Source organism: Megascapheus bottae, chromosome 12 (assembly GCF_031878675.1).
Source record: "Megascapheus bottae isolate mThoBot1 chromosome 12, mThoBot2.hap1, whole genome shotgun sequence".
Classification (NCBI taxonomy): domain Eukaryota; kingdom Metazoa; phylum Chordata; class Mammalia; order Rodentia; family Geomyidae; genus Megascapheus; species Megascapheus bottae.
This window is the reverse complement of record NC_143520.1, coordinates 11211010-11237591: the sequence shown is the minus strand read 5'-3', so window position 1 is coordinate 11237591 and position 26582 is coordinate 11211010. Positions and strand designations below refer to the sequence as shown.

The 26582-nt window shown below is 35.8% G+C and overlaps 1 protein-coding gene across 7 annotated transcripts in view; it reads left to right on the top strand.

Moving 5' to 3' along the window:
* Nucleotides 1-26239, top strand: part of Dync1i2 (dynein cytoplasmic 1 intermediate chain 2) — a 51010-nt gene extending 24771 nt beyond the window's left edge. For 5 of the 7 annotated variants that reach the window (XM_090342642.1, XM_090342645.1, XM_090342639.1 and 2 more), the window contains 11 exons: nucleotides 10251-10346; nucleotides 10799-10961; nucleotides 11076-11175; nucleotides 11649-11774; nucleotides 12639-12785; nucleotides 13156-13269; nucleotides 13567-13700; nucleotides 14560-14704; nucleotides 20674-20814; nucleotides 23729-23854; nucleotides 25986-26239. In XM_090342642.1, the coding sequence (XP_090198768.1) occupies nucleotides 10251-10346; nucleotides 10799-10961; nucleotides 11076-11175; nucleotides 11649-11774; nucleotides 12639-12785; nucleotides 13156-13269; nucleotides 13567-13700; nucleotides 14560-14704; nucleotides 20674-20814; nucleotides 23729-23854; nucleotides 25986-26099 (1406 nt within the window). In that variant the 3' untranslated portion in view covers nucleotides 26100-26239. The remainder of the gene's footprint in view (nucleotides 1-10250; nucleotides 10347-10798; nucleotides 10962-11075; nucleotides 11176-11648; nucleotides 11775-12638; nucleotides 12786-13155; nucleotides 13270-13566; nucleotides 13701-14559; nucleotides 14705-20673; nucleotides 20815-23728; nucleotides 23855-25985) is intronic. The other 2 variants (XM_090342646.1, XM_090342643.1) reach the window with 1 other exon arrangement.
* Nucleotides 26240-26582: the final 343 nt, after the last annotated feature.

Sequence of the window (26582 nt, the reverse complement as noted above, 5' to 3'; positions counted from 1 at the left end):
CTGGAGCTGGTCCTGGAGTTTGAACTCAGTGCCTGGGCACTGTTTCTACAGCTCTACTTTTGGCTTTTTGGTATTTTGTTGGAAATAACAGTCACAAAGATTTTACTGCCCGAGCTGGCTTCAAACCATGATCCTCAGATCTCAGCCTTCTGAGTGGCGAGGATTGCAGGCATGAGCCACTGGTTTCCAGAAATATTTTTGAAATGCATTTTGGATGTTTGGATGTAAGGCATTCTGAAGCTATTTTAATAATGCATGTTATACTGCTATAGTTTTATTTCAGTGAAGATTTTAACTTTTTTTATGTGCCAATCCTTGAACTTAGCATCTGGGCACTGTCCTTGGACACTTTATTACTCAAGGCTAGCTCTCTGCCACTTGAGCCACAGCACCACTTCCAGCTTTTTCTGTGTTTATGGTACCCAGGTCTTTGTGCATACTAGACAAGCACTCTACCACTAGGCTATGCTCCCAGCCCAGAGTTTAACTTTTTTAAAATTTATTTTATTTTATTTTTGTCAGTTGTGGGGCTTGAATGCTGGGCTTAGGCAATGTCCCTGAGCTCAAGGCTAGTGCTGTAGCACTTTGAGCCACAGCACTAATTCTGGTTTTCTGGTAGTTAATTGGAGCTTCTTTAAGAAGCATAAATGGGTTGGGAAGTTTGACCTAATGGAAAGATTGCTTGCCTAACGTGCATAACTGCCCGGGTTTGATTTCTCAGTACCACATATATAGAAAAAAAAGCCGGAAGTGATGCTATGGCTCAAGTGGTATAGCTTTAGCCTTGAGAAAGAAGCCCACAGACAGTGCTCAAGCCCTGAGTTCAAACCCCAGGTCTGGCAAAAAAAAAAAAAAAAAAGAATCTCATGGGCTTTCCTGCCAGGATGACTTTGAACTACAGTCCTCAGATCTCAGCCTTCTGTATAGCTAGGATTACAGATGTGAGCTGTCCACATCCAGCAGAATTTTAATTAATTTATTTTTTGTGGGTCATGGGTCTTGAACTCTGGGCCTGGGTGTTTTCCCTAAGCTCTTCAACTCAAGGCTACCGCCCTACCCCTGGAGCCACAGCCCTACAGTTTTCTAGTGATTAATTAGACATAAGAGTCTCATGGTCTTAGTTTGGGGCTGGTCTTGAACTGAGATCCTCAGATCTCACCCTCCTGAATATCTAGGATTACAGTCATGAGCCACTGTGTCTGGCTTAAGATTTTAATTTTTTAAAGTATTTTTTTCTAATTATTGAAGCAGTACATTTAGAAAGTTTAGAAAGTAGAGAAATGATGTAAGAGGAAATGTGAGACCACTGTGCATCACCCACTTTTTTTCTTATTCTGTTGTCGATCATGGGCTTGAGCTCAGAGCCTGGGTGTCCTCCCTGAGCTCTTTTTGCACAAGGCTAGTGCTCTACCATTTTGAGCCACAGTGCCACTTCCAGAGCTCCAGTGGTTAATTGGAAATAAGAGTCTCACAGACTTTCCTACCTATTTTGTCTTTGAACTGTGATCCTTAAATTTGAGCCTCCTGAGTAGCTAGGATTACAGGTGTGAACCACCAGCATCTTCTGGTGGTTCTTTTTTTTTTTTTTTGCCAGTCCTGGGCTTGAGCTCAGGGCCTGAGCACTGTCCTTGGACTTTCTCAAGGCTAGAGCTCTACCGCCTGAGCCTCAGCACCACTTCCGGCTTTTTTCTATATATATGGTACCAAGGAATCAAACCCGGGTTTTCATGCATGCTAGGCAAGCATGCTACCACTAGGCCAAACTCCCAGCCCTGGTGGTTCATTTTTTACATTGGGTTTCCAGTGAATATTTTCCTTCTGATATTCTATAAATATGTGTGTACCTTCAGATGTAACTTTGTTTCAAATACTATTTGAAATGTGTATTTTTGGAATAGTACTGGGGTTTGAACCTAGGGCCTTATACTGGATAGGCAGGTGCTCTACCACTTGATCTGCACCTTCCTTTTTTGTTGTAATTATTTATAAATAGATTCTTGCATTTATGCCTGGGCTGGCTTGGAGTTCTCCTGTTTACACTTCCACCATGCCAGGCTTTTATTGGTTTAGATATGGAGTCTCTTCCAGCTTTTGCCTAACCCTCTAAATCTGTACTTTATGAGTACTTCGGATTATACTTATGAGCCACCATACCTGGCCTGAAAGTTGCATTTTTTATTGCTTATTTCAAGATACTTATAAATTTTAAAGTGTGTACATATTCTTGAATTAATTTGAATGTATAATGGCATAATATCAGACTGCATTTTTAAAATTTTTTTCTATTTTTATTTTATAAGTTTTTAAAATAAGAAAATAATTTTCTAGATAAACTGATAAGATAAAATTGTGTTCTTTTAGTTCAGAATTATTCAGGATTTTTTTTTTTCCAGTCCTGGGACTTCAACTCAGGGCCTGAGTACTGTCCTTGGGTTTTTTCCTCAAAGCTAGCACTCTACCACTTGAGCCACAGCACCACTTCTGTCTTTTTCTACGTATGTGGTACTGAGGAATCGAACCCGGGTCTTTGTGCATGCTAGGCAAGCACTTTACCACTAGGCCAAACTCCCAGCCCCACGACAAAAATTTTGATAGCATTGTACTTCAGTCTCTTTGCCAAAATTTCCATGAGCATAGAGATTGTATCTTGCTGTGATGCCTGGCCTGAACAGTGTCTGGTATTTGGTAAGTACTGAGTAAATATTTGGCAAGGAAATTGTTACATAATTTTGTCTGCTTGAGATGTTTATTTTCATACTTTTACTCTGGAAGCAACTACTGAAAAAATGGATTATTTTTGAGTGTTAATGCTGTTATAGGAAATTCAGATTTAAAAATGTGATAAGCCCAGCACTTGATTTTCATATGAATATGTCCTGATCATATTTGCTATTAAGTCCAGAAATGAAACAATGGTACGTTCTCCTTTCTAGCCTTTTGGAGTTCATATCAACGCGTGCGTGCGTGCGTGTGTGTGTGTGTGTGTGTGTGTGTGTGTGTGTGTGTGTGTGCACGCGCACTTTAGTTTTTTTTTTTTTTTCTTTCTATCCCTTTGAAAGCTATGAACCAAATTGAACTTGATAGCACCTGTTAGGTGGACTATTTGAGCTACTCATTTGCAACAGTTGTCCTTAAATTGGTGACTGAAAATTAAAATGACAAAGGGTACTCACTGAATATCAGACCTTATGTGAAGGAATCAGTCTTCTCCAAAACTCTGAAAGTTAGATATTGGTTCTTATCAAAGGACACATAACTCACAGAGATACTAAACCACTTAGGCTGATTCTGAGGTTTATTTTTCTCTCACACTTCCATGAGGCAGCAGCTTCCATGCCTTGATGATAGTAACCTACAGGAAATAGTTTAAGTCCCATACAAAAACTGCCTCAGATGTATAGTTAAACAAGTTGTATAAAACAGTATCTTCCCTTGTTTTTATATTTTGCTTTCCAAAAACATTGGCCATAACACACTAAATTTATTAGATTAGACCTGCAGTTTAAAAAAACACCTCATTACGAGCTGGGCACTAGTGGCTTTTGCCTATAATTCTAGCTACATAGGAATCATAGGCAAGGATCTGAGTATCACAGTTTAAAGCCAGCATAGACAGGAAAGTCCATCAGACTCTTGTCTCTGATTTACCACCAAAAGGACAGAAAGGGAACTGTGACTCAAGCCTTGAGCAGAAAAGCTGAAGGACAGCACTTAGGCCTTGAGTTCAAGCCCTTTAAGAGCACCAGAGAAAGATGAAAAGGAAAAGAGGGAAGGAGGGAAGGAAAAAGACAGAAAGCATCTTATACTATATTTTTTGGTGTTACCTGCATCAAAGTAAGTGCCATTTGTAGTGACAGTTTCAGGGTAAATGAATTAATTACCGTCAGGGTAAATGAATTAATTACTGGTTTTCTTGTATAGACTAGGTTTAGATATTAATTTTGTAAATGTTAGTGTTTATTTACAATCAGGCAAATTTTCATTGTTCCTACAAGTTTATTGGGTATCCTTGTTCTATATATGAAGGCACTAGGTTATTTTTCCTTTGGTTCTGTGGCCTTTTCAATTACAAGTTGAGGCAACTAAGTAAAGGAGAATAAGAATTACATCTTGATACCATGGAAGCTATCCTTAGACTTTTCAACAATGAGATAATTTTCTTTCTATATCATTTTAATATATTTTATATCTATCCCTCTTACATTATATTTTCCCAAAAGTTGTTGTAGTTTTAGAGAAGGAAACCCTTTTGGAAATTAAGACCTTACGTTACAAACATTTTATGCTTAACTGAATTTTTCTTTCCCGTTGCTTGAATAAAGTGGTTCTCATACTCAGCCTGGTTGATTACTATTTAATAATTATATAGCAGAGCTAGAAGTATGGTTCAGTGGTAGATTGCTTGCCCAGCATGCACTAGGCCCAGAGTTCAATCCCTTGACCTTCAAAAGATAAAAAAAAAAAGTTAATTTTTAAATTATGTAGAAATCAAAAACTCACCATGAGAAAAATATGGGAGAATTCACTTCTAGATTGTAACAGAGTAAATTTAGATAGGCAGTATAATCAGTGTAGAAGTAAAGTGAGTTACCAAATTGAAGGTAAAAATTGGTCTTTAACTCTTATCTTACTTTTTTTAATGGCTAACCTATTCTTTTAAAAGATATTTTCACTGCCTTTTTTTTTCTCCCCATTTGAAGCAGTCAAGTTTACTTTGTAAGTTGGTAGTTCTGTTTCTGAACTGAAGTGTTTTGCTGTATTAAAGCACCTACTGTGAATGAAATTGACTAGGACCACGTGACTTCACCCAATTTCCTTCTCCACAGGTAAACAGTTCTGGCAAGAGTGGTGCCCACAGATATATTCCTGTAGTTAGTTTATTCTCTTCCCCTTTAGAAGGTTTTTGCTCTTTTGAAAATGACAATTTTTTCTTACCTACCTCTTCATTATGGACTTTTACTGTTGGTACATTTTTAAGAAAATAAAAAGAATTTTTGAAGAAAGAAAAATTTATAGACTATTTAATAAGCTAGTTTACATCTTTGGAAACTGAAGCCCTTGGAAAGTTAATTGATGAACCAAACTCCACAGTGGGAGAAATACCAAGGGCTACACTAGTACCTAACATTTGATTTCTAGTAAAGTGCTACTTTCTTTATCCTTTTTCATATTCTTATATGTAAGGAAGTTTCTAATTTGTTGTTTTTCTGGGCTAGTGGCTACTTAAATTTTCCTCAATACTTGTTGATTACCTGTTTTTTGTTCCTATTTGGTGGTATGGGAAATTGAATTTAAAGTCTTGTGCTAAGGCAGGCATTCTACCCTTTGAACCAGACCTCTACCCCCTAACATTTATAATGCATAGAATATTATATGGAAATAATTCTTAATCTTTTATTATATATACCAAATTTGTTGCCTTATGCATAGTGCACTATTACCTTTACCTTTTTCTTTTCTTTTCTTTTTTTGTTTCCGGTGGTGGAACTAGTAGTGTTTAAACTTAGAGCTCAAGCTTGCTAGGCAAATGCTTTACCATTGAAGCCACACTCCAACCTCATAAAAGGCAATTAAAAAAAAAAAAACAACTTCTGAAATAACCAGGTGCCAGTGTCTCATACCTGTAATTCTAGCTTCTTTGGAGGCTGAGATCTGGAGACTCCTAAGTTCAAAGCCAGCCTGAGCAGAAACATCCTCAAGATTCCACCTCCAGAATAACTAGTATACAACCAGTCTGGAGGCATGGCTGAAGCATTAGACCATCAGCTGAGCAAGCAAGCTCAAAATCCTGAGTAAAAGCCTTGTACAAGCCAAAGAAAATAAAACAGAACCCTGAAATAATGTATTTAATTAATTAGTTTTAACCATCAGTATTTGAGATTGTAAATGTAACTGAATATTGTAAATATTAGGTATTCTTTAATCAGAACATCTAAAACTATGGCCTTAGAAAAATGTAGATAGTAGAATGTTCCAATAATGCCAGCATCTCCAAAATAAAATCTTAATTTTTAAATTAAAAAAACATGTAGAAAGTCAAATTCCATGTTAAATGGAATAAACTTTTTAAAATTTTTATTAAGAAGACCTACAAAGAAGTTATGATTCCCTAAGTCAGGTTACTATTTATTTTCCCAAAATCAGCATATCTAATATTCAAAATATTTTCTGATTATAAAGTCATCTATGTGTTTTCTCTTGTTGAAATACAAATTATTAAGCTAATATGAGACCTTATATCTTACTCTAGATGTTTAAAAAAATAGACTCCATAGATAGAGTGATGAAGCATTGTCCCAGTGAAGTTTCTTTTGAATATACATTTGATTTTAAGATATAAGAAGGTGAGCCAGTGAGGTGGCTCATGCCTGTAATCCTCGCTACTCAGGAGGCTGAAATTTGAGGATTTCGGTTCAAAGCCAGCTCCGGCACTAAAGAAATTGAGACTCTTATCTCCAACTTAATCACAAGAAAATGGGAAGTGGGGCTGTGGCTTAAGGGGTAGCACAGTAGCCTTGAGCTGAAGAGCTCAAGGACAGCAGCACCCAGGACCAGAGTTCAAGCCCCATGACCAACAACACAAAAAAGAGAAATATATAAGAAGATGAAATTATGGGTGAATTGCTTGAAAGGGAGTGATTTTAAATGATGTTGCTCTAGAAAAAGAGTGTTGTGAAAATATTAAAGGAAAGTCATTCCTGTGTCAACCTGTATTTTTAAGCATATAGCTTTTTAACTGTTATAATATTTTTAAATAATTGAGAGAATAATATTTATTCATAGCCATATCGTAAGTATAATAGGACTTATGCATGAGAATGTGTTTTGAAGACACCTTCCTTCAGTTTAACAAAAGCCACCCATTTCACAGATGATTTAACTTTGATTAACCTAGTCCTTTGTAACAGATTATTCCGATAACTGGAATTTCACTCTTTGGTGTTATTTCTAGGTACAGCTTAATTTATAGAACAGCTTTTCTTTCCAATTCACCAAAGTACATCACAATTTTGGTGTTAACTCAGAGTAAAAATGCAATGGTTCATTAAGCCTACTTTTAGCATTCATTGACAACAGATTTGTCATTTCAAAAGTAACTGCTACTTTTCTGCACTCTTTACTGCTCAGTTTTATAATCTTAGCTTCCTTGTCAGAGAAAGCATGGAGTTAACCACTTAGCATATTTTAATGAATATTCATCAGTAAATTGATGTGGCATGGCAGTACCATTTTTTCAGTCTCCTGTTCTTGTCATAGTCCTTTTACAGTTTTAAAATATAGCTCACCATGTAATAGAGACTGGCTTAGAAAATCTTTAGGATTAATACTGCTTTATTTGTCTATATTAGTAGTTCTGAAGAAACTGTTACATTAGTTTATAATAAGAGAATTGTATTTGTTCCAGGGGAAAAAGTTATTAACGTTAGAAATTTTGTACAGTTGATATTTGCTTTATAATTGCTTATGCTCAGTTTTATAATAAAATAGTACTTTTTGCAGTTTTTAATAATATATAGTTTGTTTTGTGGTCCTAGACATTTATTTATCTTAATCATTTTTATGAAGCCTGGATTTAAGTACCAGTTGTAGTTTTTAAATGCATGTTTAACTTACACAGAAAGGAAAAGCTGTATACTGATTCTAAAATGAAATTCCAAGAGTATATATTTGAATAATTGATAATCATCTTTCATCTTCATCTAAAATAATTTATGTGGACACAGGCATGGTAAATGCTGGATAACAGTCAGGTGTAGATCACTGACTATCATATTTCATCTACATTTTAAGAGGAAAAGTGTCTGTAAACAAGATCCTTCCTGTTAAATATGTAGATTATGAGGTCACTTGGCACTAAAGTACTGACCATATGCATTATGACAGGAATTTGACACCTGTCATTGGAAACACTACTTAGAAGCTGAATAATACAACAAAGTTGAGGGATGAGAATAAAATGTGGGTAACAGGCTGTAATTTATAATTCACAGTGTTGAAGAATGACCCGTTCAAGATGACTCAAAGTCTCTACCTTGCTTTAGGATTTACATGCAGTGAACTCTATTAGTTAATAAAAACTGACTAGGACAGTTGATAGTATCAGCAGAAAATTAAATGTATTTTTGTTATACTGAATTTTTAATCAAAACAATAGCCTGTATTTTAGGAAGTCAGCTTTTAACATTGTATCTAATTAAATTATTACATTCTTTGTAGAGAGTTTTAATGTTTGGGCAGTATGGTATAGAATTGCTGCCCGTTATACTGTTTTCAGATTAATAATCTGTTGTATATGAGAATTCATCTAAAAAGGAGTAGTGTCTTTCTGTTTCTCTATGTGATTATTTTGCCCAAAAAAGCTTTCATTTTTTTAAGTAGCACAAAAGCTGTAATTGGCATGCTTTGTAAGGAAGTGTCAATGTGCAAGAGAGTGGCGATCACTAAGAATTCTTTTACGTGTTCTTTCCCCTTTGCACCACCGCCTCCTCAGCAGGGTCACTGAGATCACTAGCTTTTCTTGAAATGGCCATTTTCACTGGCAGGTGCATTATACCCTGTATTTTCAGATTGTTTTTCCATTCTGAATGTTTGGCAGGTTGATTGCTCTGGCTGCATTGACGGAGAAAGGGCTGACAAATGCGGTTGGGCTGGCTGAAAAGACAGTGATTACTGTTTTCCTTTGTGGCTGATTGAGGCCCTTGAAAGGAAAAATTTTAACCTTCACCATTTGGTTCAAAAGTATGAGCATATATTGAAATCATTCGTGCCATTTATCCTAGTTCTGTAAACTTGTCAGAACGTAAAAATCGCTCAATTTCAAGTAATGTAGGATTGGCATACGTCATTATCATTTTGATTAAGTTGGAGGTTGTATCATTGTGTGCATTATTCAGTGTCATTTAAAGCTTTCTTTCCACAGGTACAGTTATATTTTTATTGCTTATACTATAGAGTTAGAAAGATTTTCATGGCTCTCTAAACCTAACACTGTGTGTGGTTCGGCAGCTGGTGTGGCCTACATGCTGCATTTTGTTTGCAGGGTAAAGGCTTCTCCGTAGGCCTCCTGGAGTGCGGGTAATTGCAGAGGCTGGCCATTGGGGAGAGACACAGGATTGGAAGCAGTCAAGCGGAAGAATGTTATGCCATCCCATTGCCACCTTGTAGCAGAAAGACACAATCCCAGCAGTGCCATCTGCTTGCTCCTATCTAGTCAGCTGGCCTGGCTGCTGGGACCATGACTAGGCAGCTGGTTCCCAGCCTTGACCATTCTTTTGTGTAGGTTGGATGTATGTGTGTTTTAGATAATTTTGTACAGGGGTCAAGGAAATGACTATAACAAGTAAAGTCCCCTTATTCAATAGACTCTTATTACTTGAAGCACACTCTGCTACAGATGCCTGCTGCCATTCCCTTCTAGACAGATAACACATGTTTAGGCAATAAAAATAATCATTTTCTTCAGAAAATTCTCTCTTGGATTGTAGTTAAAGAGGAGGTAGACAGATTTATATGTCCTATAACATTTTTAAGCAAATGTTTTTTAAGTTGCTTCCTGGTTTACGGTATAAGAGATTTGGTAATTTTTTAAAAGTCTCATTAAACATTGTATATCTCAATATAGTTTCTTAAATTAAAGAAAACATTATTTTAAGTGCTTATTGCCACATCATACAACAGTAGATAATGAGACTTGCCATTTAAAATGACAGAATAGAAAATGTGATCTCATAGCTATTATCTTTAAAATCTGCCTCTCAAATAGCAACCTGAGAGTTAATGTAAGCCGTCTTTATGCCATATGAAGACCCATTAGGCACTGATGGTTTCAGATCACAAGTAAGAAGCCCGCTCTGTGGGCTATTTTAGACATTTGATTTTCTTCATTCTACAGCATTAATGTGTCAGCATGCTATATAAAACTATGCAGGAGTTGAATGTTGTTCTGTCTGGAATGATAAATGCTTGCAAGCTTTTAGAGTTCCATGAGGAATTCATCCTGCATGCTTGTATATCTTATTCTTGCTATAGAATTTAGTATGAATGTACCACATAGGTACAAACCAAGAAGTGTCACCTAATTGGTTCTTAAAAATTATGTTGTTAAAATTCCTATTATTTGTGCTTGGTCTGTCTTAACATATTCATTTACTTTTGCTTTTGTCTAGACAGTCGTGACACTTGCTGAAATTCTACCTCAAAATACATCAGCTATTTTCATAAGAATAATTTGTTTTATTTCATTTTTTCAGATGAAGAGGAAGAAGATGATGTAGTAACTCCTAAACCACCTACTGAACCTGAAGAAGAGAAAACTTTAAAAAAAGATGAAGAAAATGATAGTAAAGGTATTTTAAAGAATTTAACTTTAAAAGTTTTGAGTCTTCTTTATGACTCTATAGACACAATGTTTTATTACATAGATTAATATGTATCTATGACATACAAACCTTCAGTCTAATTTTAATTATGATCTAAAATCAAAGTGCCAGTGATTATATATAGAGATTCCCTTCTTGAATACTTGTTTGTTAAATACATCATTTGAAATATGATGTAAAAATCAATGTTAATAAATTCTTTAATAAAAAAAAGAAAAATTCCCCCCCCAAAGTTTTTTGAGTCCTCTTAAGATTTTTTTATTATTGTTTTTATATTAAAATAGAGAAAAATTTTCAAAGGCAAAGATGTATATCTGGTTAAAAATAGTATGTGGCATTCCAGATCCAAACTGTGACAGTGAGTTGACATGATTTGACTGACCTAAATAATATTTTAAGAACAAAAATTTGTTTTCCAGTGCCTCCTCATGAACTAACTGAAGAAGAAAAGCAACAAATTTTGCACTCAGAGGAATTTTTAAGTTTCTTTGACCATTCTACAAGAATTGTAGAAAGAGCTCTTTCTGAGCAGATTAACATCTTCTTTGACTACAGTGGGAGAGATTTGGAAGACAAAGAAGGGTACTGTTTAATTGCTGAGATTCTAGCTATAGCAATGTTAAATTATTCTAAGATTAAGTGATATATATTATAACATGATCTTTTTGTATGGGGGGTGATTTTTTTTTTCTGTAGAGAGATTCAAGCAGGTGCTAAACTATCATTAAATCGACAATTTTTTGATGAGCGTTGGTCAAAGCATCGAGTTGTTAGTTGTTTGGATTGGTCATCTCAGGTAAAATATAACAAAAATCAGTTCCTGTTTATTCATTTTTAAACTAATTAGCTTGCTTTTCTTAGGCATATTTTAGTTATAGGAACTTTTGTAATTAAATCAATATATATCATTTAAAATAATAATGGATGGTTATTCTAATGTTTGTTTTAATGATGTTTGTCTTATGTACTTAGGAAGAAATAATTGGAAGCATTATTTATATCTGACATTCAAGAGTTTATTTATGCTAAGATCAAGTTTTGTTAATTGCATTTACTTTTAGACTACTTTGTATAAAATTTAAGCACATTTTAATTAAATGTTTTAACATTAAGACATTTTACTAGTTTAAAATTGTGAATCTGAGTGAGTAGAAATCTAGAGATAGTTCCCTTGGTGAAATGTCAGAATTGACTTTCAGAATAATCTATAGTCACATCATTAAGAACAAAAAGAGTTCTTGTTGATACCTTTCTTTTCCACTGGAACAGTATCCAGAGTTACTTGTGGCTTCCTATAACAACAATGAAGATGCTCCTCATGAGCCAGATGGTGTGGCCCTTGTCTGGAACATGAAATACAAAAAAACTACCCCAGAGTATGTGTTCCACTGCCAGGTAAGATGATATTTTAACAGTCTTCCCAAGTTTAAGGATTCATTAATGAATTTAGACAAGTAGCTTTTTTCTTTTCTTGTCAACATAATGATTTCATTGGATTGGCATTTGCTAAACTCCCTCCATATTTGCAAACAGATGTTAACAAAAAACTGAATACTTCTCAGTTGAACATGATCTGTCTTTTGCTTTTCTGACATCTTTTATAATGTTTAATCACACTGAAAGTCCTTTGCATTTGTGATTTTCTGTTATTGTGATTGATCATATAAAAGAAATCTTTTATAAGATGTCTTTCCTACAGGGAGTTTCTCAGGAACTTACTTGCTGAATATACAATTAGATAGTTAGCGCACTGAATTACTTAGACATGGCCTGAGGAGTTGGAACTAGATAGTTTTAAGTAGAAACATATGGTTGAAGTAGGAAACAGATGCAGATCTTTTAAGTAGCTTTAGTAGAAAGTAGAGAGTTTGCAAGTATTTTGCTTGTGCAAGTTAAAGTTGTTGAACAGTGTCATAATCCTGAATAAACCCTTCCTGTAAATTAAAACTAGTATATCTTTTACTGTCAGATTCTACTCAGAAGTCACAGGGCTACTTATCTTTTAGTACTGTAATCAAATGAAATAACTTTCTAATAAATTCCTTAAATAAATATATGTAAACAATATTACATTTGACTTCTATGCAAAAAAACCCTAAAGATACACTTTCATTTCTAAAACAATAAAAATAGTAATGAATATATTTGTTTTTATAACTAGTAATACCTTATAGTAATGTAGATAAGTGGATTTATTTTTATAACGTGTGAGACTTCTTCCATTTACATCTTATTTTTAAAAATCCTACTTATTTGCAGTCAGCTGTGATGTCTGCTACATTTGCAAAATTTCATCCAAATCTTGTTGTTGGTGGTACATATTCAGGCCAAATTGTGCTTTGGGATAACCGTAGCAATAAAAGAACTCCAGTGCAAAGAACTCCACTGTCTGCTGCAGCACACACAGTAAGTAAATATGGTTATTTCCATTAGATTTGTGTGTTCCTTCCCCATTAATTACTTAGTAGTATCAGAGTGGTTTCAAAATGTACTTCCTTTGATGTATAAGTTCTTTATCATTTAATAACCAGAACCAAAGCCTTTTTTCTGTATTTGCTGGGGGGTGGTGGGTGAGAGAGAACAGAGCTATTTATAGAAAATCATCTATCTTCTGAGACAACATTTTGTCAATAGGATAGCAGCAAATTTCACATTAAAAATATTCCTTAAGTTATAAGACTTGTATGAATCAATACCTGTGATTAAACTAAAATTTTATTTCATTTTTTCTGGTAAAATAATAGTAATCCTTGAAAACTTTATTTAATATCTCTAGCACCCAGTCTACTGTGTAAATGTTGTTGGAACACAAAATGCTCACAATTTGATTAGCATTTCTACTGATGGAAAAATTTGCTCCTGGAGTTTGGACATGCTTTCCCATCCACAGGTAAGTTAAACTTTGGAAACTGAAATTTTGAGATAAATTTTTTTAATTGAGTGTATGTCCCAATGTATGCTTTTCATAAACTAGTTTACAATATTGTAATTGATAATAAGCATAAATATGTCATATATAATTCCTTTTGTGTATATTTTGTTTTCAAACATGCTTCAGTTAACTGAGCTTTTATGTAAATAGCATATTAAAAGAATAGTTTATAAACTAGTTATAACTAGAAGCTTTTCTGTGGAAATTTAAAATGGGAGGTTTACAAAATAATTTCCTCATTTGTTTTCTATAAAGGATAGCATGGAATTGGTTCATAAACAGTCAAAGGCAGTTGCTGTGACATCTATGTCCTTCCCTGTGGGAGATGTCAACAACTTTGTCGTTGGGAGTGAAGAAGGTTCTGTGTACACAGCATGCCGCCATGGCAGGTAAGCCTAAACTGGAATTAGCAATTATTAAAACTCCCTTGAATAATCTCATTGAAACAAATTACCCTTATTTAAATAGAAATCTAGCCTAGAACTACTCCTTAGTTGTGACAGATTAATTCAGATACCTAAAATTAAAAGTTAATTTTTTTTAACAAAAAGTATTTTGGACTTACATCATGTCTTGGATATTGTGGTGAATTATGTTGTGTGCGTGCATGTGTGTTTATGTTGACAAAAGGTAGTGATAGGGAGAACATTCAGCAATTTCAAATTCATTATATACATGCCATATACTGACTGGCCTTCAAATTTATAAGTATGATTTTCAGCTATTTTTCTCATTTTGATTTACTTTGACTTTAAGCTTTAATACAGACCTGATAATTGTATAGTAATCTCATGTACACATTTTAAATTGAATACTATTTTTCTTGCTTTTCAATGTTTTGATATTGTCTAGCTGTATCTTATCAGTTACTTTCTTTAAAAAAAAAAATGGAGTATCTGAATTTCAGAAAGCTCTTAATGTAAAAGTAGCCCAGATTGTTTCTCTTATATGTAACATCCTTTTGGCACTAGTGTACTACCTCAGATATTGAACTTTTGAATTCTGTTGTTAGCATGTTCATGGCTCCAAAATGTACTTAATTCTTCAGTGGTGTTATCATGTGGATATAATAACATTTGTAAGTTGTTGTGGTACACATGAATATAGTTACATTTACAGAAATTAAGTAAAGGTTTTGTGTGTGTGTATGTGTGTGTGTGTGTTATATTTATATTTATGTATATATATTTATATTTATATGTGGTATATTTGTCAGAGTTCCCTAACATTTTCACTTTCCTGAAATAGCAAAGCTGGAATCAGTGAGATGTTTGAGGGACATCAAGGACCAATCACTGGCATCCATTGTCATGCAGCTGTTGGAGCAGTAGACTTCTCACATCTTTTTGTCACTTCATCCTTTGATTGGACAGTAAAACTTTGGACAACTAAGGTATCTAAAATATAGGTATCTGCTCATTTGGTCAGTTTTCTGACACAAGGTGGTGCTCTAATACTGCCTCAGAAAGATAGACTTTTTTAAATAGCTCAGAATTGTTTATTAACAGATATAGCCTTGTAAGAAGTTGTAGAAAGCAATGGGGGATGCCATAGTTTTCAAAAGACTGGTGACAAATATGGTAACTCTACCTGTCTTCCCAGTCCTTTAGGGTCAGTTAGGGAAAAAGAAACCTTGATATCTCCCATAGTACCTCACATAGTATCATCTCCCATAGTACCTCACATAGTGTCATCGGCCCAACACAAATACCATGTATATGTTCTGTGGAGAGCATGGACATGTAGAACTATAGTGGCTCACAGAGCTGATGGGGGATAGATAGATTTTTACAATAAATCCTATGCAACAAGGTTATATATAATACGTTTGCATTAAGCATTATAATGACATGGATATATATTTCTCTATTCTACATTAAATAGTTTGTTGGTCTTAATAGAACTTCTTGAAATAATTATTTACATGATAAAGTGCTTCCCGATCCTATAACAATTCCAGTAAAGATGACTTTGTCCCATTTGGCGGAAGCCTTGAGCAACCTAAGTGGGGAACATTGTCACTGGTAACAGATTTTGAAATTTCATGTGACCTTATTTTATATTTGAAACACCTTAATTTTCTGCCTAGTTTTTTACAATATGGTATTGTTGCTAATAATCTTAATGCTCAGGGTATCAGATTCTATCTAAGTTAAACTTTTTTTTTCTATCTACCTTATCCTAATATTGACTTACCCTTTGCTTTGAAAAAAACCTAGTGATCTTGGGCCAAGAATTTGACCTAGTGATAGAGTGCTTGTCTAGCATGCACAAAGACCCAGGTTCAATTCTTTGATACCACATACATAGAAAAAGCCAGAAGTAGTGTTGTGGCTCAAGTTGCAGAATGCTAGCTTCGAGGGAAAAGCCCAAGGACAGTGCTTAGGCCCTGAGTTCAAGCCGCAGGACTGGCAAAAACAAAACAAAACAAAAAACCTAGTGATCATAAGAGATGTCATTCACTATTAGTGATCATAAGAGATGTCATTCACTATTACAGTGAATTTGTATTTATTGAAGGCTGGCCTTGGAGATCTGAGATTAGCTGGATAAGGTGATTTGAGTCTAAAAATCTCTGTTATTCAGGAGGTATCAATAGAAGGATTGAAGTCAGAGGCCAGACCTGGGCAAAAAAAAAAAAAAAGGTATGAAATTCTATCTAGAAAAATAATGAAAGCAATAAAAAGCAGTGGGGAAGTTTGGGGCATGGCTCAAATGGGAAAGCACCTGCCTAGCAAGCTTGAGACCCTGAGTTTACACCCAAGTACCACAAAAAAGAAAAAGAGCTAATGTAAACTCACCACTTACTGTTGTCTTGGTACCCTTCCTTACAGACTAATGTAAAATGAATTTGAAAACTTCATCTTGAAACTTGCCTTTTAAAATTAAGGTGCTTAACACAGTCTCTAGTATGTAACAGACCCATACCAATGTTCAGTTCCCCTTTTTCCTCTTAATGGTGATCTGATAGAACCTAAGTGCAAATAAGTTGTCTTTCATTCTTGGATTATTCTTGAATTTATTATCTTTTCATGAGGTTTATACTGTGGAAAGAGGGAGAGGAAGAAGACTTATAACCTTAAGTGAAGAAATGTATGATCTAAAATTCTTTTATTGAAAATGGATAAGCTAACCAGTAAAAGCAAGATGCAAAATTGTAAATATTAAGCCAATTTTTTTTTACAGTCTTTAAATAGCCATATAATAGTGAACTTCTGGATGTGCTTGAGTAGTCACATACATAGTCATAGGAGACATTACATCTGTCGATTTTTTTGGCCTTCTTTGATAGTTGATTTTTTTTTTTTAAATCTATTTGTAGATTGCTTGATTTTTAAATCTCAGCACTTAAGTTTGCCAGTTTCCTTTGGGGCTTTAAATTTGAGACTTCCTCTTTTTATATAGTGTCTAAAGGATATGAAAATTTTGCCAAATCAAGAACAGATTTTATCTGTGATAGTGAACTGATACTTGATTTGGACAACTACGTAGCTAGTTGATTGGCAGTTGATATTTTTGTTCTTTTATTTTACTGTCTTGAAATATAAAAGTGACCCAAGGACTTGGGGGGGGGGAAGATTTGTAACAGAGTAATTTCTTAGAAAAGGTAGCATTTATATTTCATAAAGTTCATATGTATCTTATGAATGATTCTTCATAATCTCTGATGTTTCTAAGCCCAGCCTTGAGAGCTTGCTTACCTGTTTAACTGTCAAAGGGTACTAGAATTAAAGTAAGATTGGAAGATCTACAAATGCTTAGGAAAACAACTCTGTAGGTATTAGACAAGTAGAAATTTAAGAATGCTTTGAAATTGTATTTCTTCAGGAAAGGCTGTCCAGTGTTCTAAACCCAGGCCCACCTAGCAGCGTTTACCTTATCTACTTGCTACTGACCAGTGACTAACCTCTCCTATGCATATTCGGAAACTCAGTTCTCAAAGATATTAGAGTTGATTAGATTGCTGAATGGAACTAGCTGGCTCCTAAAACACAGTGATACATTGGAGAATGTCGATTTATTAATTTCCATCCAGAAACCTAACTGCTAAGAAGGCCCAGATACTCCTGCTGGCCTGACCATCTCATTGTTTTCCTGTAGACAACCGTCATGGGAAGCCAAATTATAATCAGGAGATTGCTTGGTGGGCAAGGAATTAGAACAAAAGAAGTTTTATCATTTAAATATTCAGTGGCATCAAGCTAAGATAACTTGATTCATCCATCTTCAAATAGAGATAGACTTGCCATGGGGTAGTAATTCTTAGGATCCATTGTCTTAGATTGCTTCTCTCCTGGACAATGCTAATAATGGAGACTGCCTTCATTTTACTGGTGAGACTTGCTTCTTTGTAGTTCATTGCTTTTAATTGATACACTCCTCAAACTTTATCTTTGGTAAGGTCAGTCTGAAATAACTTGAAGTTATTTCTGATCTTGAGAGTGAGGGAATCTGCTGTTCATTAATGTTGCCATTACATATTACTCTTAGCATCGACTTACTATAGAATAATGCTATTAATTCAGAACTTTCCCAGCCTGAAAAAATGACCTGTAGCAGTTTCCTATTGCTGCTATATAAAATAAGAAGAAGAAGAAGATGTACATTGGCTAAAAACAGCAGAAATTTATTTTCTCATAGGTTATTAGAAGGCTAGAATTCCAAAATCATGGTGTTGGGAAGCCAGTTACTTCTGCAGGATTTGAGAGAAAGCATATTTTATTATCTTCTAGCTTTGAGTGATGCCAGCAGTCCTTGGTGTTCTTGGCTTGGAGCTACATCACTGATCCCTTCCTCTATTCTTTTCAAATGGCATTCTACTCCAACCATGTCTCAGTATCCCAGTTTTTCTCTACTTTTAAGGACATCAGTCATTCTAGATTTAGGGCCTACCCTAATGCAATGTGACCTAGATCTTAATTTAGGCACAACTGCAAAGGACATATTTCTAAATAAGGTCACATCAATAAATGGACATGCATTTAAGGGGACTTGTGTATAACAAGCTGTGGCGGGGGTGGGGGGAATACAGCTTGTCCCTTGGCCATACAATGATTATTCTCACTTCTGGGCCAGAATGAGATGTTATTTATTCAAAGACTTGCTTTGCTGGATATGGTAGCTTGTACCTGTAATTCTAGCTACTTAGGAAGCTGAGATCTGAGGATCACAGTTCAAAGCCAGCCTGGGCTGACTTTTGCTTTTATTCTATTGGTGAATACATTTGTGTAAGTGACAGTTCTAGAACTTCAGAGAGACCTAGTTCCATAGTTTTGTCTTGATTGTGCATTAGAGTTGTCTGAGTAAAATTTAAAATAATAGCACTCCTCGTATCCAAGACCAGTTAACTCAAGCTCTCTTAGGTTTCAAAGCAGTCAATGATACAAGCTATAAAAACAATTCCTGTAAGCTCTCTTAGGTTTCAAAGCAGTCAATGATACAAGCTATAAAAACAATTCCTGTCCCCTATATTACCCCTATATTTTTAAAAATTCTCTATATAGTTATAATATTCAGTTTTGAGATTCACTGATACAAAGGAGCTGGACTTAGATGGGGATAGTGACTTAAAGTTAGTTGCTGATGGACCTAAGATTAGAAGCTAAGTCTTGCTCCTCTGCATCTCTTCTGTGCTTCTTTGGCATTTAGGCAGTGATACTTTTCAAAGTAAGATAAATGTATTACTTAAGAAAACATTTTATCCTAGCTACTCAGGAGACTGAGATCTGGAGGACTGAGGTTTGAAGCTAACCAAGGCAAAAAAAAAAAAAAGTCCATGAAACTCCATCTTCAAAATAACCAGCAAAATAAATAGATAGATAGATAGATAGATAGATAGATAGATAGATAGATAAATAAATAAATTGGACTAGCACGAATGGCACATATCTGTAATCTTAGCTACTCCTAAGGCTGAGCTGAGAATCACAATTCAAAGCCATCCTGTGCACAAAAGTCCATGAGACTCATACCTCCAGTTAACTACCAGAAAACCAGAAGAGGTGCTGTGGCTCTATAGTGATAAAGCGGTAGCTTGAGCTAAAGAGATCAGGAACAGTACCCAGGCCCAGGATTCAAACCCCATGAAAAAAGAAACAAAGAAAAGAAAAAAAAAAGAAACAAGTTGGTTACCCTCTAGAGGTTTGATGTCCTAGGTTTTACATTGATTTGGTATTTATATTCTCATCCGTAGTCATATGTTGTTTATATGCCAATGGTTTAGGTTTATTTCTGATTTCTGCTACTCAGGAGGCTGAGATCTGAGGATCAAGGTTAGAAGCGAACCTCAGGCAGACAAATCAGTGAGGTCCTTTATCTCCAGCTAACTAGCAAAAAGACAGAACTGGGGGTGTGGTTCAAGTATAGACCACTAGCCTTGAATGCAAAAGCCAAGTAAGAGTGCAATCCCAAATTCAAACCCCAGTACCAGCACCAAGAAGTGTGTGTGGGGTGTGGGCAGGGGTGAGGGGGCGTAACCAGTGGTTAGCACTGGTCATTAACTTGATATTTGTTCATCTTATTTGACAATCTAAACCTCATTCTGTAACAGATTTCTCAGAAGGTTCTTAAGGATTCATTATTATGCTGACAACACTATATATTTACAAAAGATGGTTTAATTATCTACAATCTGTGACTTAGATGGATTTAAATACCTTAAAAATATAGAAACAAAAGCCATATAATGAGTGATTGTTGTCCTTAATGTACTATGTTACCTCTCATCTGCTGTCCCTTGGTTATCTCATATTGTTACAGTATTTTACCTTGTTATGTGATATGTTGTATATATGTTTATTTGGTTATTTGAAATAGGATAGGGAAGGGGGAAAACAAGATGAGGGGTGGGAGTGGGGGGAGAAAAGTAGGGACCAAGACATGAGAAAGGGTATCAATGTTTGTGAAATAATGCACCTTCCATCTGGTGAATATAATGTAACCCTTCTATTAATTACAATAAAAATATATGAAAAAATATTACTCAGTTGTCTTAATAGCAAAAAGCATTGCTGTCACATAAGCATTGCTGTGTGATGACAGGCTGATTTTCTTTTCCTTACTTGTGGCTTGGTCCCAGAATCCTCTCACTGACAAGTTTTTTTTTGTTGTTGTTGTTGTTTTGTTTTTTAAATAGTATGGCATCTACAATTCAAAAGAAAGTGCCATGTAGTAATTGATTCTTAGTGTATAATGCCAGGTGGTTTTATACCGAAATTATAGGAACTTTTTCTAGGTTGAGGTAAATATCATAAAATGATAGACCTGTTGAATACATGTCATACTATTTTCACTGATAAGCAGTTTAATGATTTGTATATATGTCATATTTTGACTTTGCTAAGAATCAACTTTCCCTTCCAGAATAACAAGCCTTTGTATTCATTCGAAGATAATTCAGACTACGTTTATGATGTTATGTGGTCACCCACCCACCCAGCCTTATTTGCCTGTGTGGATGGCATGGGGAGACTGGATTTGTGGAATCTCAATAATGATACAGAGGTGAGCAAGAAAATAACAAAAATTGCACTGAAAAATAGAAAATTGGAGATTTATTGAATAATTTGTGAAATTCCTTTTATCCCAAGGAATGTAAAAGGGCTCTGTGATTGTACCTTCATCACAAAGAAACCAAATAAGCTTTGTACCCTAAATAACAAACAGCATGCTGTGCAGAACTAAAGGGAGACATAATGTTGCCACAAGCCCTAGGGCATTTCCTTTTACTCCTGAAAAGCAATATCATATTTCTAATGTCTTAGCAAAGTCTCCTTCATAAGGCAACTGAGATTTTTTTAACAGATATTTTTATTCTTTAGCTAAAAGGCAGATAGCATCAGACTGTCAAAGTATATTAACCTTAATTCAGAATTTCTAAATTATCTTTTAATCTAGATAAAATTGTGAATTATCGATAATCACTATATTATGGTAGTGTAGGTGCATGTGAAGCCAACACGGAACACACACCTGTAATCCTAGCACGTGAGAGTCTTATGCAGAAGAATTGACAGTGAAGGGGCCAGTCAGTGCTATGGAGTGAGTTTAAAGCCAGCCTGGGGGCCAGGAGTTTGGCCTAGTGGAAAAGTGCTTGCCTAACATTCACACAGACCCAGGTTTGATTCTTCTGTACCATTTACATAGAAAAAAAAAAAAGCCGGAAGTGGTGCTGTGGCTCAAGTGGTAGAGCTCTGGCTTTGAGAAAGCCCAAGGACAGTATTCAGGCCCTGAATTCAAGGCCCAGGACTGACAAAAAAAAAAAAAAAAAAGCCAGCCTGAAATACACAGAAAGACTGTCAACAAATCAAGATCTTAGAGTACTGTTCATGTAGAGTGCTTGCCTAGCAAGTACAAGATCCTAGGTTTAATCCTCAGCACCACAAAAATGAAAGGAAGAGTAAGATGTCAGTGGCTCATACCTATAATCCTAGCTATTCTGGAGGCTGAGAGCTGATGAACATAATTTGAAGCCAGCCTGGACAAGAAAATCTATGAGACTCATGTCTCTGATTAACTACCAAAAAGCCAAGAGAAGGCTATGGCTCAAGCAATAGAGTACCATCCTTGGATGAAAAAACTAGGGATAGCACGTATGCCCTCAGTTCAAGCCCCAGTACTGGCTCATGTGCACATATACACACATACATACATACAAAAGGAGTGCGTAGAAGGGAGAAAGAAGGGTCAACTTTGCTAATTGCTATACTAAAATCAATTGATAGCAATGAAAATTAACTATAGCAATGTTGGACTGTTTTAGCCATGTTTTAAACAGTTTTGGCTTACAACAATCTGAAGATTTCTATACTGTTATTAAGTAATGTGAATTTCAATAGTGGTTGTTGGTAGAAAATCACTTGGTTCCTTTTCTCACATCTCTTCACATTCTTAGTGGCATCTTAACAAATTCCTTGAAGTAAAATAGTAGGTTATACAAAGACAAGGAAGTTATAAAGTGGAAATATAAGAATTTTAACACTATTAGCTGGTCGTGGTGACTCACACATGTAATCCTACCTACTCAGGAGGCTGAGTTCAAAGCCAGCCTGGGCACAAAAGGACCAGAGACTCTTATCTCCAATTAACCTCTAGACAATAGGAAGTAGGGCTTGTCTCAAGGGTAGCCTTGAGCTGAAGAGCCTCAGGGATAGCGCCCAGGCCAAATTCAAGCACCATGACCACAAAAAAGAAAAAAGAATGTTAACACTATTATGTGCTGACTGACTTGATAGCTTGGGAAGGAACATTGAAATACTAGGAGAAAGTGTTGAGCCCTTGCCGGGTGAGGTAGCTCATGCCTATAATCCTAGCTACCCTATAGTCTGAGATAGAAGGAATACAGTTCAAAGCCAATCCCAAAGCCAGCCCAGGCAATACAAAGCCATGCGACTCTTTTTTTTTTTTTTTTGCCAGTCTTGGGCTTGAGCTCAGGGCCTGAGCACTGTCCTTGGACTTTCTCAAGGCTAGAGCTCTACCACTTGAGCCTCAGCACCACTTCCAGCTTTTTTCTATGTATGTGGTACCGAGGAATCGAACCCGGGTCTTCATGCTTGCTAGGCAAGCACTTTAACCACTAGGCCAAACTTCCGGCCCAAGCCATGTGACTCTTATCTCCAGTTAATTGCTGGAAAATGGGAAGTGGCTCTAGAATAGGGCAACAGTCTTGAGCTGAAGAGCTTAGGGTCAGCGCCCAAGCAGAGTTCAAGCCCCATGACCAACCAAAACAAAAAGCTTATCCTATACCTTCATATGAACTGTTTCTAGGGACTACCAATCAAATGCAGGTTTCAAAGCAGTCAATGATATAAGCTATAAAAATAATTCCATGGGGCCGGGAGTTTGGCCTAGTGGTTACAGTGCTTGCCTAGCATGCATGAAGACCCGGGTTCGATTCCTCGGTACCACATACGTAGAAAAAAGCCGGAAGTGGTGCTAAGGCTCAAGTGGTAGAGCTCAAGCCTTGAGAAAGTCCAAGGACAGTGCTCAGGCCCTGAGCTCAAGCCCAGGACTGGCAAAAAAAAAAAAAAAAAAAAAATCCTGACCCCTATACTTGAATCATGATCTGATTACAAGGATTTTTGAAATGTTTTCTTTTTAAATGGGTTTTGACTATCAAACTCATGGCTACTTAAAGGAATTGAATAAAAGGAATCCTTTATTGAAGAGAACTTCCCAAATGATCTACCCAGTCATTTGAGCATTCCTTACTTAAGGACTGAAGTTATTTTCCCATACCCTTTTTGAGGATTGACTATAATGTCATTCACAATATATTGCAGAACAGGAAGAAAGTTGGAAAAGCTTCTTTATTGTCATCTGTTTTATAAAACAGCCATATTGGAAGAATTACTGTTTTACATGTTTATAGAAATCTTGATGAAAGTTTAACACTGCACTATATTTTAAATGACTTTAGGTACCAACTGCCAGCATTTCTGTGGAGGGTAATCCTGCTCTTAATCGTGTAAGATGGACCCATTCTGGAAGAGAGATTGCTGTGGGCGATTCTGAAGGACAGATTGTTATATATGACGTGGGAGAGGTATGGGGTTTGCTGCCTATAATTTAATGCACCTGTCTAGTGCCATCATCATGAAGGTGTTTTGGTGGCTGAAATCTGGTTTTTGTGGTTCTTGAATTGTCTAAACCATATAGTTATATACTTTCTACCACAAAAGTAGCCTTTGAGGTTCATTTTCATTCTAATCTGCATGACCCACATCCTTGTACAACTAGTTTTGAGTATACTACATAGAAGTATCTTGCTTCATGACACATGAACTGTTAGAAATCCTCAGGCAAGCTGTGCTTGGTGGATCGTGCGTGTAATCCTAACTACTCAGGAGGCTGAGATCTGAGGATCGAGGTTCAAAGCCACCATGGGCACAAAAGGACCTGAGACTCATCTCCACTTAACCTCTAGAAAACAGGAAGTGGGGCTTGGCTCAAAGGTAGGGCGGAAGCCTTGAGCTGAAGAGCTCAGGGACAGCTCCCAGGCTAAGTTCAAGTGCCATGACCCACAAAAAATAAATTCTCAGTCAGAAAAAGAAATGTGGGATTGTAGATGGACTTGCGTATGTTTAGATACTGTATTTTTCTATATTCATATATATGTTTAGACCAAATAATAGAAAATGAGACTAGCATATTTCCTTATTACCACATATTAACTGTACAATATGAGGGATTTCATTGTGATATTTCTATACATGCATATGGTCACTCCTTATATGCACTTCTTTTACTATTTTATCCCCTCTCTTACCCCTTTCATTTTTTTCTTTCTTGCAATTAAAAAAATGGATTTCAGGGCCAGGAGTTTGGCCTAGTGGTAGAGTGCTTGCCTGTCATGCACGAAAACACAGGTTCGATTCCTCAGTAAAAAGCCAGAAGTGGTGCTGAGTCTCAAGTGGTAGAGCTCTAGCCTTGAGAAAGTCCAAGGACAGTGCTCAGGCCCTGCGCTCAACCCAAGACTGGCAAAAAAACAAACAAACAAACAAAAAAGGATTTCATTGTGATTCATGCATATATACAATGTGTTAGATTTTCCCCACCTTTTCCTTCTGTTTTACTAATTAATTATTCCTATAGTTTCCATTTTATGTTCATATTCCTTTTTTTTCTTTCAAAAGTAGTATCTTGTAAGAATATTCTGATTGCTGTATGAAATGTGAATGGCAAAACCTGAGTCTTGGTGTGAAGCCATTCTAATTATTGCAGTAGGACAAGTTTCCAGTCTCTCAATTATTAGTGTTCTGCTTGGCTATCCACAGTGCCCAGAGTTGACTTTTTCTTGTGTAGTCCTAACTATTCCTTGGTCATTTTTTATTCTGCTGTATGTTATGATTCCCCAGCCTATTGAGAGGGAGGAAGGTAGACTGAATTATTCAGAACAACTAGCTATTTAGATGGAAGTGTTCTGTGACTGCACTAATATGGTACTTACTTTCTGCACATATCCATTGAGAAAATGGTGACTATTAAACTGAAAATTTTATTTAATTTTAGTTAACTTAGTCATATTTTGTTAGTCACTACCCTATTGAAGCAGTTTGTGCCCTTTCACACCAGTGTCAGACTCTATATGATATTAAAGAAAACAAGAAAAACATTATCACTGGACTGACTCTGTGAGGCAAAAGCAGCACCACAAGCTTCTTTTTTTCCCCTTTCTTGCTTTTGATATTAACACTAAATGCTAAGTAGTAGCATAGCTTCTGGTGAAGAAATTGCAGTATTAAGAAAGGTTACCTTAAGCTCTCAAAATAAATAGTTCTGAGAAACTAGCTTTTATGATCCATGTTTCAAGAACTATTTCATACTAAGAACAGTGCAAGAATAAAGCAAAAATGTTAAAAGGAATTCCTCCCAACCAGCAAAATCCCTGAGATGATGCACAGGAGTTACATTTACAGTGCATCATTGTTATTCTCTCTTATGCACTGGTGGTGATAATAGCAAAGTCTTTTCCAAGGCTGTCACAACATATTTCACAAACACCAGCTTTTGTTTTGAAATGTTGTAAATCATTGTAATAGTCCCTGTAATTATGGAGAGGCCATTTGGGTCAATTATTACTTTTTTTAATGGAAAAATTAGTTTAAAACAAACTGAGTAACAGTAAGATGGTCTGTTATTTCATTGTGCACAAAACCTTGTCTTTTCTTTAACAGCAGATTGCTGTTCCCCGCAATGATGAATGGGCACGCTTTGGCCGAACGCTTGCAGAAATTAATGCAAACCGAGCAGATGCAGAGGAGGAAGCAGCAACCCGGATACCTGCTTAGTTCATGGAAGGGAATGAGCATATAGACTTAGTGGATTTGGGGAACATGCTTAAATAGATCCTAAGACTATTTGCATGCCTTTGCCTAAGTAATAATTAAAAGGAAATTTCATCAATTAAACTGTGGACTTTATGCAGTAACCCAATCTTACAATGTTTCTTTTTTATATCATGTGCATTTTTTGTCATTTTTAATACAGTTGACTGACTTTGCACAATGCAGCTTTTTTTGAATTCTAATACACAGGTATATATTTAGCATTCGTTGTCCTTTTGAATTCTTTCCATTTTACCATATTATAGTTATTTCTAAAGCACAGATTAAATATGTTCTACATATTTTCCATGATTATTTATTCTTGGTCCAGGAGTTTGGCCTACTGGGAGAGTGCTTGCCTAGCATGCACAAAGACTGGGTTCAATTCCTCCATACCATATACATAGGAAAAGTTGGAAGTGGTGCTGTGGCTCAAGGTAGAGCTCT